Source organism: the organism of the source record quoted next, unplaced genomic scaffold, assembly GCF_019419815.1.
Source record: "Pyrus x bretschneideri cultivar Hongxiangsu unplaced genomic scaffold, Pyrus_bretschneideri_v1 Contig17, whole genome shotgun sequence".
Taxonomy (NCBI): domain Eukaryota; kingdom Viridiplantae; phylum Streptophyta; class Magnoliopsida; order Rosales; family Rosaceae; genus Pyrus; species Pyrus x bretschneideri.
Window position 1 is genome coordinate 5725554 of NW_025999468.1, and position 15773 is coordinate 5741326.

The window sequence follows — 15773 nt, forward strand, 5'->3', positions numbered from 1 at the left end:
TCTTTCGCGTTATTTTTATCTTATAAATTAAGTGAATTAAAGTGATAAGTGAGATACGAATAATTAGAGTATTCAATCTTGATAGGAAGATCTTTTTCCACTTTTAAATAACTCACAAATTATTAATTAGAAGTTTTTATATAGTAAAATGAGAATTAAACGGGTTAATCTGAACTAAAGTAATGTACCACTCGAGTTGAAAAGCCCTAACTATAAATCGGAGAGCTTCAAATTAGTATCACGTTGTAAAAAGAAGAAATGTAATTGGAGAAACAAAACGCCCATGGGGAAGAATATGAAATGTTTGATTGATTTGAAATTTCGAATCACGCTTATATGAGTACCTATCAACCGTTAATAGTGTAATTCCATGTCTAAAAAGTTCTTAAAAGGGAAAGATGGTGTGAATTGTGAATAGGAAAGGAGAGCCCACAGGGGGGAGGAATGCGACGTAAAAGTAGAGCTACCTACCAAAATGGAGCCATACCAGTAACCACTCACCACTCGTCTCTTTCACCAACTCGGTCAAATCCTTCCTCCCCACCTCATAAATCAAACCCTCTGACTCTCTCTCTCCTCTCATATCAGTAATCTTTCTGTCTTCTTACATATATCTCTTTCTTTCTCAATATCCACCAAACCAAAACTCTCTCTGTCTCTGTTGCTTCTTCTCCCTTTCACCTCTTTCAAACAAAACACCACAAAATCTCTCTCCTTTCCTCTCTCTCTCTCTCTCTCTCTCTCTCTCTCTCTCTCTATATATATATATATATATATATATATATTTATATACACATACATACAGAGTCACTGTTGTAGCTGCTGTTATATTGTATCTGATTCACAAGAAGAAATAGATGGGGAGAGCACCTTGTTGTGAGAAAGCTCACACCAACAAAGGGGCATGGTCGAAAGAGGAGGACCAGCGCCTCATCGACTACATCCGCCAACACGGCGAGGGCTGCTGGCGCTCCCTCCCTAAAGCCGCCGGTACGTAAACTCATCCATCTATCCAACTATTCATTTTCAATTCAATATTCCTCTATCTAAAAAAGGTGTGACTCAAGCCAGCAAGCTTTCCGCTTTGCGAGGGTCGAGGGTCGGGTGAGGAATGTCTATCGGATATAGTCTTGTTTTTATTTTGCAAATAGGCCATATTTATGACTCTGAATTCGGAACTATTCGATCATAAAGAGGCAACCTTTCAATTGTGTCAGGACTTTCTAAAAAGGATTACTAATCTTTAATTTTTCGAGAAATCCTTCATCAGTGGTTGTGAATGACTCCCAATCGTTTCGACCTTGGTTCCGTATGAACAAGTCAGAAAGATTGAGAAATAGAACCATCATTCTCAATAGCCATGAGATGATCATCTTAGGGTGATACTTTTGTCGACGGATGCTCCTATTACATTTGTCCTTGATATTCCTCTATCTATATCATATAATTAATTCAGTTTTTCTTCATGTATGATTTTGTAGGGTTGCTTAGGTGCGGCAAGAGTTGCAGATTGAGATGGATAAACTACCTCCGCCCCGACCTCAAGCGTGGGAATTTCACGAAGGAAGAAGATGAACTCATCATCAAGCTTCATAGCTTGCTGGGAAACAAGTAAGCAACCAGATCACCCAGTTTTTTTTTTCTAACAGAATAAATCATATTGATTTGTAATTGGACTGTGTTTCTGTAGATGGTCGTTGATTGCGGCGCAATTGCCGGGAAGAACCGATAACGAGATCAAAAACTACTGGAACACTTACGTCAAGCGAAATCTCATCAGTCGCGGCCTCGACCCTCAGACCCACCGCCCGCTTAACCAAGCAACAACCGCCACTTCCACTGCTCCCGCCTCTCGCTTGGACTTGAGAAACCGTCCTCCGCCGTTGTCCGTGGTGTTTGGTCATAAACCCATCAACAACCACAGCAAAATTGAATTGTTGAAGCACCCCAAGATGGAGCAGGAGTGCTACAATTACAATATAGAATCGGAGGCCAATTGCTCCACCGCTACCGGCAGCGGCACCACAACCGAAGAAGACCAACAACAACAGCAGCAGAAATACAAGTGTGGTGATCTCAACTTGGATCTTTCAATTGGGTTAGAGCCGTTTCAGTCCAAACCAACTCGGGCGTCGTCTGGGAACTCGGCCGAGTCAAGACTACATCAGATCATAGTTCCTCCCAATAGTAATAATAATCATCAGTTTTTTTAAAAAGGTGCAGTCGTCGGTGGTGGCTCAGGCGGTGTGTTTGTGCTGCCAGGTTGAATTTCAGAGCAGCGAAGCATGCAGAAATTGTCAGTGTAGTAGTAACAATGGCTTCTACAGATTTCACTGACCTGCTTTGAATTCATAGCGCCATTTTATTATATATTTTCTTTTTCTTTTTTCTCTTCATCTTAGACACACATTTGGAAGAACAATTATCATTTGAAAATCCAGATTTACATATGTTTGAATTAGATTTCTCATGTTTGGCTCTTTAAGAGCAACAGATGCAAATTTAACATTTACATCTTCCTTTTTTTGGAGATTTATCTACTCCTCTAGCGGGAAAGAATGTCTTATATGGAATACGTATCGTGTTCTCTTATGTGTAAATTTTTCTTTATATGACATAATATTATTGTTTTGAGACGTCACTTAACGGTGTACTCGTTTTATGCAAGTTGCTCTTATTACATGAAGCTATATTATGTTTGAAATTTCATTTAGTTATCTCTTTTAACTAGCGAACCCCACTTCTGAAAATATGTAAAAAAAAAGAGGTAATTTTTTATTTTTATTGTAACACCAAAACATGTTTTTTACATGCCTTTAAATGTGTTCCTTGAGCAGATGGCCGTTGCATCCTGGTATTTGTTCGATCTCCACCGATTATTCTTACCCCTAATAACTATCCATGTAATCCACAAAACGCTATACTTCTTCTTAAAAAATTAATTATAAAAGTTGTTGAGAGATGATAATGCCAAGAATGACTCAAGTTTGGTCATTCAATATTGTTATTTGTATATGCAAGATTGTCCTACTACATCTACATGTGCATTTGACTCACACACCACGTAGTGCGCAATAATTTCGGTTCAGGTAGTACTAATGTCTCTCTAGTGAGCTGTAATTTTCGGTTAGACTTTCATAACATCAAATCATATATAGGGGCTAAGTAACAATTAACAAAGATTATTTCGACGGAAATAACATGGCTTAAAGAATTAATGTTAGATCAGGTCAAAACTGATACTTGCTAAACTTAGCATACAACCTTCTCCTTTATAGTCTTTCCAACGCGAGCCTAAGGTGCCTAGCATGATCTTGTTCACTCTTAGAATACATAATTAAGTATATCATCGATAAAGATTATCACGAATTTGTCCAAATAAGGTTGGAAACCCTATTCATCAAATCCATAAGTGTTGCAGAACCAAAAGGCATAACAAGAAATTCATAATGACCATACCGTGTTCAGAAAATAATCTTTTGAATATCCCCAACACGAATCTTGAATTGATGACATCCCAATCTCAAGTCAATTTTAGAGAAAATTTGAGCTTTTCTCAACTGATCACACAAATCATCAATCCTAGAAAGAGGGTATTGATTCTTGATTGTCACTTGGTTCAACTGTCGTTAACCAATGCACAACCGCATGCTCTCATCCTTTTTCTCCACAAACAACACAAGAGCACCACATTGAGAAGTATTTGGCCGCACAAAACTCTTGTCAACTAACTCTTGCAATTGAACCTTCTATTCAATCAATTTAGATAGTGCCATTTGATAAGTTGTGAGAGATATCGATCAATTCCAAACTTCCAGGCAAGAGATCAATAGTGAACTCAATGTCTCGATCTGGTGACAATCCAGGCATATCAATGCATACCATTTCATGGAACGTAAAGTTAGTTATACTACGTTTATAATTATATATATACAAAAGGATCCAAAGTGTTATTCATAAGACACAAAGATTTAATAAGCTTTTTGTTCATCAAAATGTTAAGAAAAAAAGTAAATAATAATAATAATTCAAATGAACACTTGGGACGAGAAAACAGATGAGTGTTATGAAACATCAAATAATCCAAACTCAAAAGGATTATTCGACGTTACATAACGTCTATCCGTTAAGAAATTGGGTCCCAGTCGTTAGGATTTCGTGGGAAGAGGAAGGAAAAAGGAAGATGTTGTACATGTGATATGTTTGGAAGGTAGGTAACCGATCTCCTATTAAATAATAGGAACTCTGCGGGAAAGAAACAAAATAAACTAAACAGTTGGTTAGTTAAGGGTTGGTAGTGGTGGGGTGAGTCAGATCACTGAAGAGAGAAGATGTTGTTGCAAATTTGCATGTGCACTAAGTTTTAATAATGATCAAACTGAGAAAACAAAGACTCAGTCCACAATCAAAATGATTTCTTTAAAAAAAAAGAGATAAAGTTGGTGGCTTGGTCATGGTTTTGGGCGCTAAAAAAATTAACAGAGGTTTACATCAGCGATAGAAATCGAAAGCAAGACGTGTGGTGTGAAATATGGATTTAGAATTCGCTCACAGTTACTGAATCATTTCAGGCCAAATCAAAATGATCAGTTAAGTGTCTCAACTACATTTTAATGCCACCCATTGTGATACATAAAATAGTATATTTAATCATCATCTATTGAGATGAAATTATTATTCATACACACCTTGTTAATTTTTTTGTTATTGATTTTTTTTCAATTTATTCAATCCGATAATTGAAATTTAAAAGGTGTGTGTGAGAAGTAAAAATAAGCGTATGAATAGCATTACCCTCAATTAATTGTCAAATTGGGTGATATATTAAAATGTGTTGTACATAATATAATTATCATTATTGTAAAATTAAATAAAAAATTTAATTTGATAATGAGTTTGGTAGGTGACGCTCAATAACTGAGAAATGATTTCTCAACACAAAAAGAAACAATGCAACCGCTCAAATTGCAGTGAAATTCAGCCGTTCATTCCTCGTGCCCCGATTGACTTTACAACCTAGAGAGAGAGAGAGAGAGAGAGAGAGAGTAGTATACGAAACCATGCAACCGCTCAAACCCTAATTTTCTATTTCTTATAGGTTCGTACTTAACCTCGTCCATCAAACTTTCCTCTACGCGGCCAACATCAGCCTGCTTTGATTCAGTGCTCTCAAATTTTCTTTTATTTATCCAATATTATATAAAATTTATAAGAGAATACAAGCAATTTTTTCATTTAGACTTTTTTGTTTTACTTTCTCATCCAGTAATATTCTTTGACGATAAAATTGTTTATTTTCTACCACTTAGTATTACGGTTTAGTGATATTCATCTTCATTTGTAAGTGAAAGGTTTTTAAGTTCGATTCTCGTCAAAGCCAAATTTGAACCATATTATTATAATATTATGGCTAGTTCATTGTGAGACTTAGCCTATTCCCCGTCCCACAATGGACTAGCCTATCCCCCATCCCATCCCAAATACTATCGTCTGTTCAGGAAAAAAAAACCGTTTACTTTTAAATTACCTTTAAAGATCATCCATATGGAAATGACAAATTTCGTTTAAAGTTGTTTAGTCACATGGGCAAAGCCACTAAGGGACTAGAATAGTCTTTGGTCCATGTACCTTTTTTTTCTTGCAGTACTAACAGATGTTGTTGCTGCATATCAATCAAATACTTTTAAAATTCAAGTGTGTTCTTAATACAAACTTTTTTCGTTACAGGCTAGGCTTCATTTTTCTCTCCATCTCTCTTATGGTGGCGCATTCTTCACTTCCCCTTCTTATTATACCAACTTTTTTTTAGCTTTAACTTATATTTTAAATGCTTACACTTTAACTCATATTTGAGTTTCTAGGTTTGTACAATATTTTTAGTTCTCTCTATTGAATTTAGGGTCTTTCAATTTCTATGCAAATTACTCCAATCTCTCATGGTTTAATTTCAAATTACCTATGTATGTGAAAAGTCCCCCATACGTGAAATCCTAACTTCACCGTTGTTTAGTCATCTAATAACTATTTAATAAATAGATAGAACCATGTTTTCTTTTAAACACCAAAAGTTTGACAATGTTAGTAGAGAATTTTTCTAGAGCTGATCTTTAGAGGGTATTTAAAATGTAAATGATTCTAATTATTAAATACGTAGAATGAAAATGAAAATAAAAAAGTTAAAAATGGGGAGAACGCGATCATTCCTATTTATAAGTAATATATCAAAGAAAGAGCCGCAACTTACTCATTTCCAAGTGGTCTTTGAGCCTTTGAGACATGCACATCAATGACTATGAGAGAGAGGGAGAGAGGGAGAGAGTGCAATTGCATGGTTGGTAGAGGTTGGTACGAGAGGTGATGTTAGAAAGGCCAACCACCTTTGTTCCCCTTCGAATTCATCAAATCGTTGGACACTTTTGAGGCCACTTGGTACTTTTGAGACATGCACGTCAAGTTTTATTCTATTTTATTTGAACATTTTATTTGGTAAGTACGTGTCTGTGTTGTAGAAAGTCGGGGAAAAGCCACGTTATGTGCACCTAAATCTTTTGGCATTTGGCTTCGATACATACGACACTGTCTAATATATGCCAACTCTCGACAAAATTAACGGGCATTTGGTGCCCACTCTGAATGGACACTTAATCATTTAATCATCTAACCATACGTTAGGATTGACGATAATTTGATAAATTAAAAGGTTTCAATATATATAGAGGATGTTGAAACCTAACATTTCTAGGAGAAAAATGAATGATTAGGCGAGATAACTACACATAAAGATTTAGTTATTGGACTACACTCGTAGCCTTGCTCACCTTTCGTATGACACGGGTGGAAAGAACCAAAATTTCAAAGTAAGGTTGTCAAACTATAAATTAGCCTACTTCTTTTTCCGCTGAATGTGAATAGAAATAATCAAACTCTCAACAGAGTTTGAGTCCAACATAGCGACTATTAAGTAAGATAATGTATAAAGAGATAGAGATAGGAGAGGAAACACATAATGTACGTGGTTCATCATATTTTGCGTTACGTCTACAAGAATAAAGGAGTTTTCATTAATAGTGCTAAGTTTTCATGATACAAAGGTTTACGCATAATCGTGATTCAGCTCTAATCGCGAGAGAATGATCTCTCTTTATAGTGAGGAGAGTCATCTGTTTTCGTCCGCGGTCGAGGGAAAATTGCCCTAAACAGTAACTAAATTTGAAATTGAGGCAAAAAAATAGTGTGCCAAAACTGGTTTTGACCATAAAATAAAGCAAATGAAAAATGAGTACGTGTTAATTTCTTTTATAATAAATCCCAGTTTCCTTTTCTTTTCTTTTCACTAATACATCTATCAGCAGCGCTTGTATACAATTTATACATAAACCATAACAAATTCACTTGGTTCTTCCATTTCTCCCACCTTTTCTGCTAACAGCTTCGCAGAGCCTGCATGGTAATGTGTCAAGGCTCAATGCTCGCGTTTTAACGTAATTCGCCATCACCCCGCATCTTCGCCAGGCATGGTACTCGGCATACGCAACTGGGTCACTGGCGAGGGACTTCACGTAAGACGCCAATTCCTCCAAGCTGCTAAATTTAGTGCCATCGATTATCGAATGGGGAGGAACAAAGTCCCAGACATTAGGGGCACCAAAATAGATTGGAACTGACCCAGAGTCTAGTGCATAAAATAGCTTCTCCGTCACATAACTCTCTGTCATTGTGTTTTCGATGGCAAGAACAAACTTATAGTGAGACATGGCACAATGTAAATGATCCCACCATTTTTGGGTGACACTACTATCACTTGCACACTCGGGGTAGAAAGAAAGGGCCATGTCCAAGCCGCCGACGTTGTTCAAGCACTTGCCAAATGAATGGTGGGGTAGTAAGCTGAGAAGCTTGTGGGCAAGCTTATTTCTTCGAGGTAGACAGCGCGATGATGACCAATAAACAAGTGTGTCCTTCAAATAGAATTCCAGATGAAGTCATGTATATATTTGAAAATGTACATCATGCGACAGAGAGATGAACAGAAATAAGTATAACAGTATGAAAAGAACACAGAAAGAACAGAGTCAAGTCCTTACTTTTTCTTTATAAGGAGACATGTGATAATTTCGACCATTGTGAAAGAGTGCACCAGCATAGGTGGACTGCACATCATCTTCGGCGTGATAACTTATAAATATATCCTCAACACCAGATCGCTTCCTGCCAGCCTCAAGATCCATGTACACACGAAGTGGATCTCCAGTGCGTCTCTGACAGAACCAAATTTTTTTTAAGGAGAATGGAGTAGACCTCGACAACAACATACCAAAACAATGTACATAGATAATGCGCAAGATAAGGCTGTAGCAAGATTACTACCCAGGTTAGCTTTCTAACCTGGTACAATCATTTACAGAAGAAGGAATGCTATTGAATTAAATGAAGATGAACAAAAATATAATGCCAGAAAAGGAAGAAAAAGAAGTCCAAAACCAAAGTAAGAAATGAAATATGAAATAAATAAGAAGGTTATTTCTATTAAAGGCGTACACCCTTATCAAAATTCCCCTTGCACATATCCAAAGCATCACTTTACCCCCTGCTTTTGAAATTTAATCACTTTCCCTCCCTGGACTTTCACATTGTGTCTCACATTACTCTGGGTATGATGGAATAGGGAATGAAATCCAGATGAAAAGTGCCATGGTTGCAAAAGCAAGGGCTAAAGTGATCGCCATGTGCACCTAATTCGCCTCACTGGGTTATGTCGACCCCACGTGACACTTTTAACTTCATAGCATGAGACTGCCACTTACAGCTAAATCACTTCACTGCTTTATGTCCCCACATGTTACTTCTACCGCTCAAGTGATCAAACCCCACCGATCACGTAAGTTTCGAAGATCCTCTTATTCGGCTCTACCAAATAACCCACAAGATTACATCACATCTCAGCCAACAATGACACACATCAAATGTTGATCCCAAATTAACTTTGCTTTCCTCAACAGTTTGCTTCATAAGATCAAAGCACAGTAACTACTAAAGGTCCAGATATCTTTCAACCTCATTACATACATTCAGAGAAATGCTGAGCATAGTCATATCTCAATCGTGCAAGCTACATGTATGGGTATCCGCGTGCAAGTCCCCCATTAATAGGTAATCGAAATTGATATTTGCGCATATGTCCTTAGCAGGAGTATAGTGGGATGAAAACATCAAATTGATGATAAAAAAATTCTTAGATAGCAAGCACTTGCTCCCAAGTAAAAGAAAGATCAGTAAGGCAACCCTTCAGCTTATACAATACAGAATTTACAAAAGTTTCCAACCTACTGGGCAATTTTTTCTCCTTCCAATTTTACGAATACGACTTGTATTTCCCATGAGAAAAGAAAAAACAAAGTATACACTTCCAGTTTTGAAGAATGTATTTCATTCTTCAAATTTTAGAGAACGTATTTATCATTTATATAATTTTATGATTGAGACATTAATTTTCCTAGAGTATGAACATCTTATGGTAAATCAGTAGTTTCCCACAGTGAAGTTACAAAGAAGGGCACTTGAACAAAAAGACTTCCTAGAACACCACTCATCTAGTCTGATCAAAGCATGATACACTAAGAACGCCCCATCTAGTGCTGTAATCCTTTTTTCATGTGAAAAGGGTTGGGCCTGTAATTTCCTATACGAGTTACAAAATGCGGTATAAACACAGAAAACAGGATAAATTATCTAGTTCCACTATAGATTCACAAGCGCACTCTTCAATCTATCATTAACGTTCTATTGTATGATGAATCCCTCGTCTTCTGGGACAAAGTAAGAGGAGAAGCCTAGTTATCCTAGTGTATTAAACAAGGAAAACATTAGTAAAGCGTTTGCAGAACTCAAACTCCTATTGCGTTTACCAACAATCAAAAGAATCCTATAGCATAATCGCAAGCCAATGGAGAGTGTCATTATAAACTGTTGCCTACAAGCACTCAAGGGAATTTACATAGCGCTACTGCAAGTATATAATGGAAGTGCAAAGTGCTAACGCAAGGCAGTAACCATAGTGGTCTAGCTCCTTTCCCTATCTTGTAGTAGTAATTATATTTCTTCTTTCCAAGTAAAAGAAGCAAGTAACTCTTAAATACAAGTTGTTTATTCACCCTGGAAAATTTCCATATAGGAGCTAATCATGTAAAAGCATGAACCACAAGAAACTGAATACATATATAGCTCTTGACCTGCATCGATTATAGTCCTTTGCTCCTCCCTCCCATAACCCCAACACAGAAAAAATGGAAAGGCCGAGTCTTCTTCCTACTATCTGTGGCAGATAAAAAGAGGAACAGCGTGCAGTCAAGCTACCACACCAGTTCAATCTCTACCCATTAGACAATTTAGGTATTTTCCTTTTCATTGCTGGTGTGTTTCTCAACAATTCCCCCCAAAATGTTTGGGAAAAAAAAAGCTCAAAGAAGCAACATTCCAAAGGCGAAAAATTGGGGCATCATTTCGACCTCACGGAAAATTTCCTAGATCAGCCACTGTATACAATACTTCTGTTTTTAACATTCCATTTCCATATGCTCACTCTATAAATTAGTACTTAGGAAGAAATTCCTTCAAGATTTAACCACATTATATCAATAATCATGATCTGAACAATAACTAGCTAACCATGAACATGTAGAAACACACACACATATATAACACGAAGAAATCGAAACCAATTACTGCCCAACATTAAGAAAACAAAATGGAGTACCTGAAGGGGAGGTGTAGTGGTCTCAAACAACAAAGCATCAGGCTTGTCAGCAAGAACAGAAGATTTAGTCCACAAACAGCTCAACCCACACGGGCACGAATACAAATTATCCAAATTATCAGGAATCCAAGTCCACCCTTTCACCAACACGCTAACATGCTCCGGTTTCGCCTCCCCACATTCCGATTCCCCGCGAATTTGCTGCAGAGAAGAAGAGTTTTTCGGGAACAGCTGCTGCTTGTGCTTCTCTTTGAAACGGGGGCAACCCACCCGGGCATCCCACTTCCCGAACGCGCCGATCAAATGGGTAAACGGGTCGGGTGCAAAATTGGTGAGGGACGGACTGGGATCGTTGGTGGGTTGCACTGAGGTCGATATAGGCGGGAATTCGAGGAAGCTGCAGAAGAAGAGGATGAAGAAGGCGCCGCTCATCATGAAGGCGATGGTGAAGGAGTTGAAGGGCTTTAACTGCATATTACCGGCGGCAATTTTGGCAGTTGCTCCTCTCTCCCCTCTAAAGAGAGATTCCAGAGTCAATTTAAGTCAAAGGACACGTGTGTCACTCAACTAAACAGAGCACAGAGAGGGCCCTTAAGCTTTGGTTGCAGAAGATTCGACCTCCTTTTCAATAACATTCACCTTTAACGGTGTATTTAATTAGAATTTTAAAAGATTTTAATTTTTTTTAATGAATGATATTCAATCAACAGTGGTAGGTGACTATATGAAATTTAAAGTGTATTCAATCAAGATTTTAAGATAATTTATTAAATGCTTAAGAATTCGTGTGTATTTAATTATGATTTTAAAGAAATTTATAACATTTCAGATGTATTCAATTAGAAATTAATTATAGAGAAATTTGAGGGAATTTGAGAGATTTCGTAATGTATGTTAGGCATCTACAAATTTGACATTCCTATATGAGATTTTAAGGGAATTGAATCAAATTTTTATATAGAATATGTTTACAAACCAATTAAATTCTATAAAAATTTATGAATGTATAAATCCATTAAAATCTTTCAAATTCCTAATTGAATCCTCTCGATATTATTGATGTTTTCATAAAAAAAATAAAAATAATAAGACAAAGATATGGAAATGGGTGAAGTGTAACTTCAAGTGATATCAACCAACTCTTAAACTAAAATCAACATATATCGTCGATATTTCTCATCAATTAAATATAAAAAAAAAAACTCTTATATTTTTTCCAAGCTAAAATTTAGATCATTTTAAATTTTTATTATTTTTATTAAAAAACAACCGATGTAAGTTTCAATGTAGCATTCATATTTCCACAAATTTGTAATATCGATATTTCGATTCATAATATTTTAAACACTGCATCGCCGTCGTCCCCGACTGAAAAGCTGAAATCCTAAGCAAAAAGGAAAAAAAGACTGTAAAACTGAAATCAAATAAACAAGAAAGACGATGGGGAGGATGATCGGCATGCGCGTAAGGCCGTTGTGGTGTTGGGCGCTTCTGATATTATTAGCAGCACTAGATTCGCCGGCGGTAGCAGCGGTGTCGTCGTGGGCGGTGGACGGGACGGTGTTGGAGCTCGACGATTCCAACTTCGATTCCGCCATCTCCGCCTTGGACCTGGTCTTGGTTGATTTCTACGCCCCCTGGTGCGGCCACTGCAAGCGTCTCTCTCCTCAGGTCTTCCTCTCTCTCTCTCTCTCTCTCTCTCTCTCAAATCATAATTTTCAATAATTCTTTAAGATCCCATCTCCATCCATCCATGATCCATCCATGTTAATTTTGATGATTAATTAACACATGTTAATTAGGATTTATTTATTTATTTAGATTTTAATAAATTGAATTTGTGTAGTTGGATGCAGCTGCCCCCTTGCTTGCTGGGTTGAAACACCCAGTAGCGATTGCAAAACTCAATGCTGACAAATTCACCTCTGTAGCTCGAAAATACGAAATCGAGTATGATCCTGTTTCTTCAAATCCCTTTTATGTCCATTACCAGTCAGAATTTTATTTAATTTTAATTTATAATTTTGTTTTGATTATTGGTATAGTGCATTTCCGACCCTCAAACTGTTTATGCACGGTGTTCCGATGGAATACAATGGACCCAGGAAGGCGGAATCGCTCGTTCGCTATCTGAAGAAGTTTGCAGCTCCTGATGTTTCCATACTTGAATCAGACTCTGCTATTAGTGAATTTGTCCAAGCTGCTGGCACTTACTTTCCTATATATATTGGTTTTGGGTTGAACGAGTCTTTGGTATCGAAGTTAGCCATAAAGTACAAAAAGAAGGCCTGGTTTGCGGTTGCAAAGGATTTCTCCGAAGATGTAATGGTGTTGTATGAATTTGACAAGGTTCCTGCTTTGGCATCCCTTCATCCAACGTATGATGAGCGCAACATCTTCTATGGCCCCTTTGAAGGTTAGTTTTTTTGTGGTTGATCAGTCCTTGTTCTCAGCTAAGTATATTGAAATATGTATTTTGTACATCAATGTGACCTTTTTATGAGTCATAATGATACATCACATTGCAAATTTACAAGCATTTCTTCAACTTGCATTGCTTATAGAATCCGTCTTTTTGTAAGGAAGAATACATTTAGACATGAAGTCATAGGTGTGGTTGAGTAAGCTTTGTGAGAGTGCTTTTCATGCCATTTTGTTAGCACCCTATTCTTGCCTTAGTCACTTTTATGCTTGAGATGTGGACAAAAACCCATTGCTTGTGAAGTCCTTCCAAATAAAAATAAAGGACGCACCTTCTTCAAGCGAAAGCTTCTACTTTAAAAATCAAAGAGGTAAGATGAGGGTAATAGCCCCCCGCCGCCCACACCCCCCTCCCCAAAAAAAACAAAAACAAACACAACCGTTCCAGACAAGATAATAGCGTTTTGTATCCTCACTTTAGTTTATTTACCTATTAGATTTGATTATGCGGAGACAATGGCTATCTGTTTATTAAGAGTTAGACACATGGTGAGTTTAGAAGTTGCCCTCAAATTTCATTCCAAAGTTAAACTTTCTCTAATGTGAGCATACCATTTATGCCATGGTGTTGAAGGAAACCTTCATTAAATGTTTTGTAAAGCTCACCGGTCATTTAGTAAAGCTCAAACATGAATCATCTATCTCTAGCCATCTTCTTTGTCTCTTACATTTTATTTTTTGAATATGCAGAGGAGTTTTTGGAAGATTTTATAAGACAAAGTTTGTTCCCTTTGGCCATGCCCATAAACTATGAGACATTAAAGTCATTGAGTGATGATGAAAGAAAAATTGTTTTGACAATCGTGGAAGATGAGGATGAAGAGAAGTCTAAGAAACTTATCAATATTTTAAAATCAGCGGCATCTGCAAATCGGGACTTTGTATTTGGTTATGTTGGGATCAAACAGTGGGAAGACTTTGCTGATACCTTTGGAGCCAACAAGAAGACGAAACTACCAAAAATGGTTGTCTGGGATCGAATGGAGGAGTACATTACAGTAAGTAATTAGTTAAGACATATATGTTCTTTAGATCTCCATGCTAAATTTTGGTGAATCTATGTTTCATATCTTCGAGTAGATAATTTGTGATCGTTGGTGCCGTATGATATTCATTATATATTGAATTTAGTTTTGATGAAAAATTGTGATTGCTAATGGGAAGAGCGTTTGCTTTTGGGGAAGATGTTTGTGAAAGGTTAATCCTCTTTCGTCTTTATTTCCTTCCTTGTAGAGAGCCTCTTTGAACAACAATTCCACCATACCCACCTTAGCCTCCTTTTTATTGATGGGTTCCATTTCTCAGAACAACAATGCTACAATCCACCAACTGATGTCCCCCCATAGTACATAGATTAAATATATAAAATGGAAATATAAATTAGTGGCATGGACATGCAAAGAGAAAGTCGTTTTAGGTGAACATGGGTATGAACTCTCTCTCTCTCTCTCTCTCTCTCTCTCTCTGGATTTTCATGATTGGACAGGTGCTCTGTAGCTCTCTGGGCTGATTTTAACTTTGGTTTTTCTTTGGGTTTTTGGTTTCTTCTGATGTTTTTCTTGTTTCAGCACGTCTCATGTGTATTAATGTTAGGTTTGCCGCTTCAAGATTTCCTTGTTTCAGCTATTTCACTTGTATTTTTGAGACTTTTGCTGCTTTGGATGGTATAAATTCAAAACATGTAATGTTCCTTAACGTTATTTTGTAAAATAGGTAAATGGGTCAGAAAGCATTGATGAGGAAGATCAGGCATCTCAAGTCTCGCAGTTTATACAAGGATACAAGGAAGGAAGAATAATAAAGGAAAGAATTGGCGGTCCATCATTTGCGAGCTTTATGACTTCATTTATAGGGATTGGAACTGTGTACATAATCGTTTTTGTGGTTATAGTAATGATGCTTATTCGATCAATCAATAAAGAAGACGACGAATCCCCTGTGGCTCGTACTGGAGATCAGGTTGATCGCGCTACAAGCTCAACCGTTGAGGCCGAAAGCAAAGAGCACAGATCTGGAGAAAAGGAAGATTAGAGTTGGCCTTTTGGACTTCTAACCAGATCTGATTGGGGTAGCTGCCAAAGAAAAACAAAGGAGTTTATTAAACGCAACTGTGCAGTGTGCCGGAAACAGTGTGGAGTATGAAACATATATGATTTTGTAGAGACTAGAGGGCGATGAATTCCCGCGCACTGTTATGCGTACACCTTATAGAAATTCAGCTTTTGTGTTCACATTATCTTGGTTAGATTCTATACGTTGTATTGTCTTACTTTGAAGAGCACAAATTTGTGCCGAACCATGATAAACACTGCGTCTCTTTTTCCTTCTGTATCTGCTGATGCCGCCAGTCATTGTCCAAGCAAAATTGCATTGATCTTGTTTGTACGACATACTTCACCAATCTTGAAACTACCAAGCACCGGTCAACTTCATATCTTCAGGGACTCACTGAAGGAGTCGTGTTGACGGGTATGGGTCAGCTAGGGTAGGTTGTTCAAACCAGTTAACAGGTTGAAATAAAATTAGGAGAATAGGAATG

General features: G+C 37.2%; 3 protein-coding genes across 3 annotated transcripts; 2 read left to right on the top strand and 1 right to left on the bottom strand.

Moving 5' to 3' along the window:
* Positions 1–707: 707 nt before the first annotated feature.
* On the top strand, positions 708–2519 carry LOC103967936 (transcription factor MYB8-like). The gene is made up of 3 exons (XM_018652447.2): positions 708–990; positions 1482–1611; positions 1691–2519. Exons 1-3 carry the CDS (start codon positions 858–860, stop codon positions 2211–2213), a joined length of 786 nt encoding a protein of 261 aa, XP_018507963.2. The 5' UTR covers positions 708–857; the 3' UTR covers positions 2214–2519.
* Positions 2520–7260: 4741 nt separating this feature from the next.
* Positions 7261–11309, bottom strand: LOC103967942 (alpha-(1,4)-fucosyltransferase). The gene is made up of 3 exons (XM_009381280.3): positions 10754–11309; positions 8085–8258; positions 7261–7958 (listed from the first exon to the last, which is right to left on the bottom strand). The coding sequence occupies exons 1-3, from the start codon at positions 11225–11227 to the stop codon at positions 7389–7391; spliced, it is 1218 nt and encodes a 405-aa protein (XP_009379555.2). The 5' UTR covers positions 11228–11309; the 3' UTR covers positions 7261–7388.
* Positions 11310–12193: 884 nt separating this feature from the next.
* On the top strand, positions 12194–15565 carry LOC103967953 (protein disulfide-isomerase 5-2). Its single transcript, XM_009381289.3, has 5 exons — positions 12194–12424; positions 12600–12703; positions 12799–13169; positions 13925–14232; positions 14948–15565. The coding sequence occupies exons 1-5, from the start codon at positions 12194–12196 to the stop codon at positions 15263–15265; spliced, it is 1332 nt and encodes a 443-aa protein (XP_009379564.2). The 3' UTR covers positions 15266–15565.
* The last annotated feature ends 208 nt before the right edge of the window (positions 15566–15773 follow it).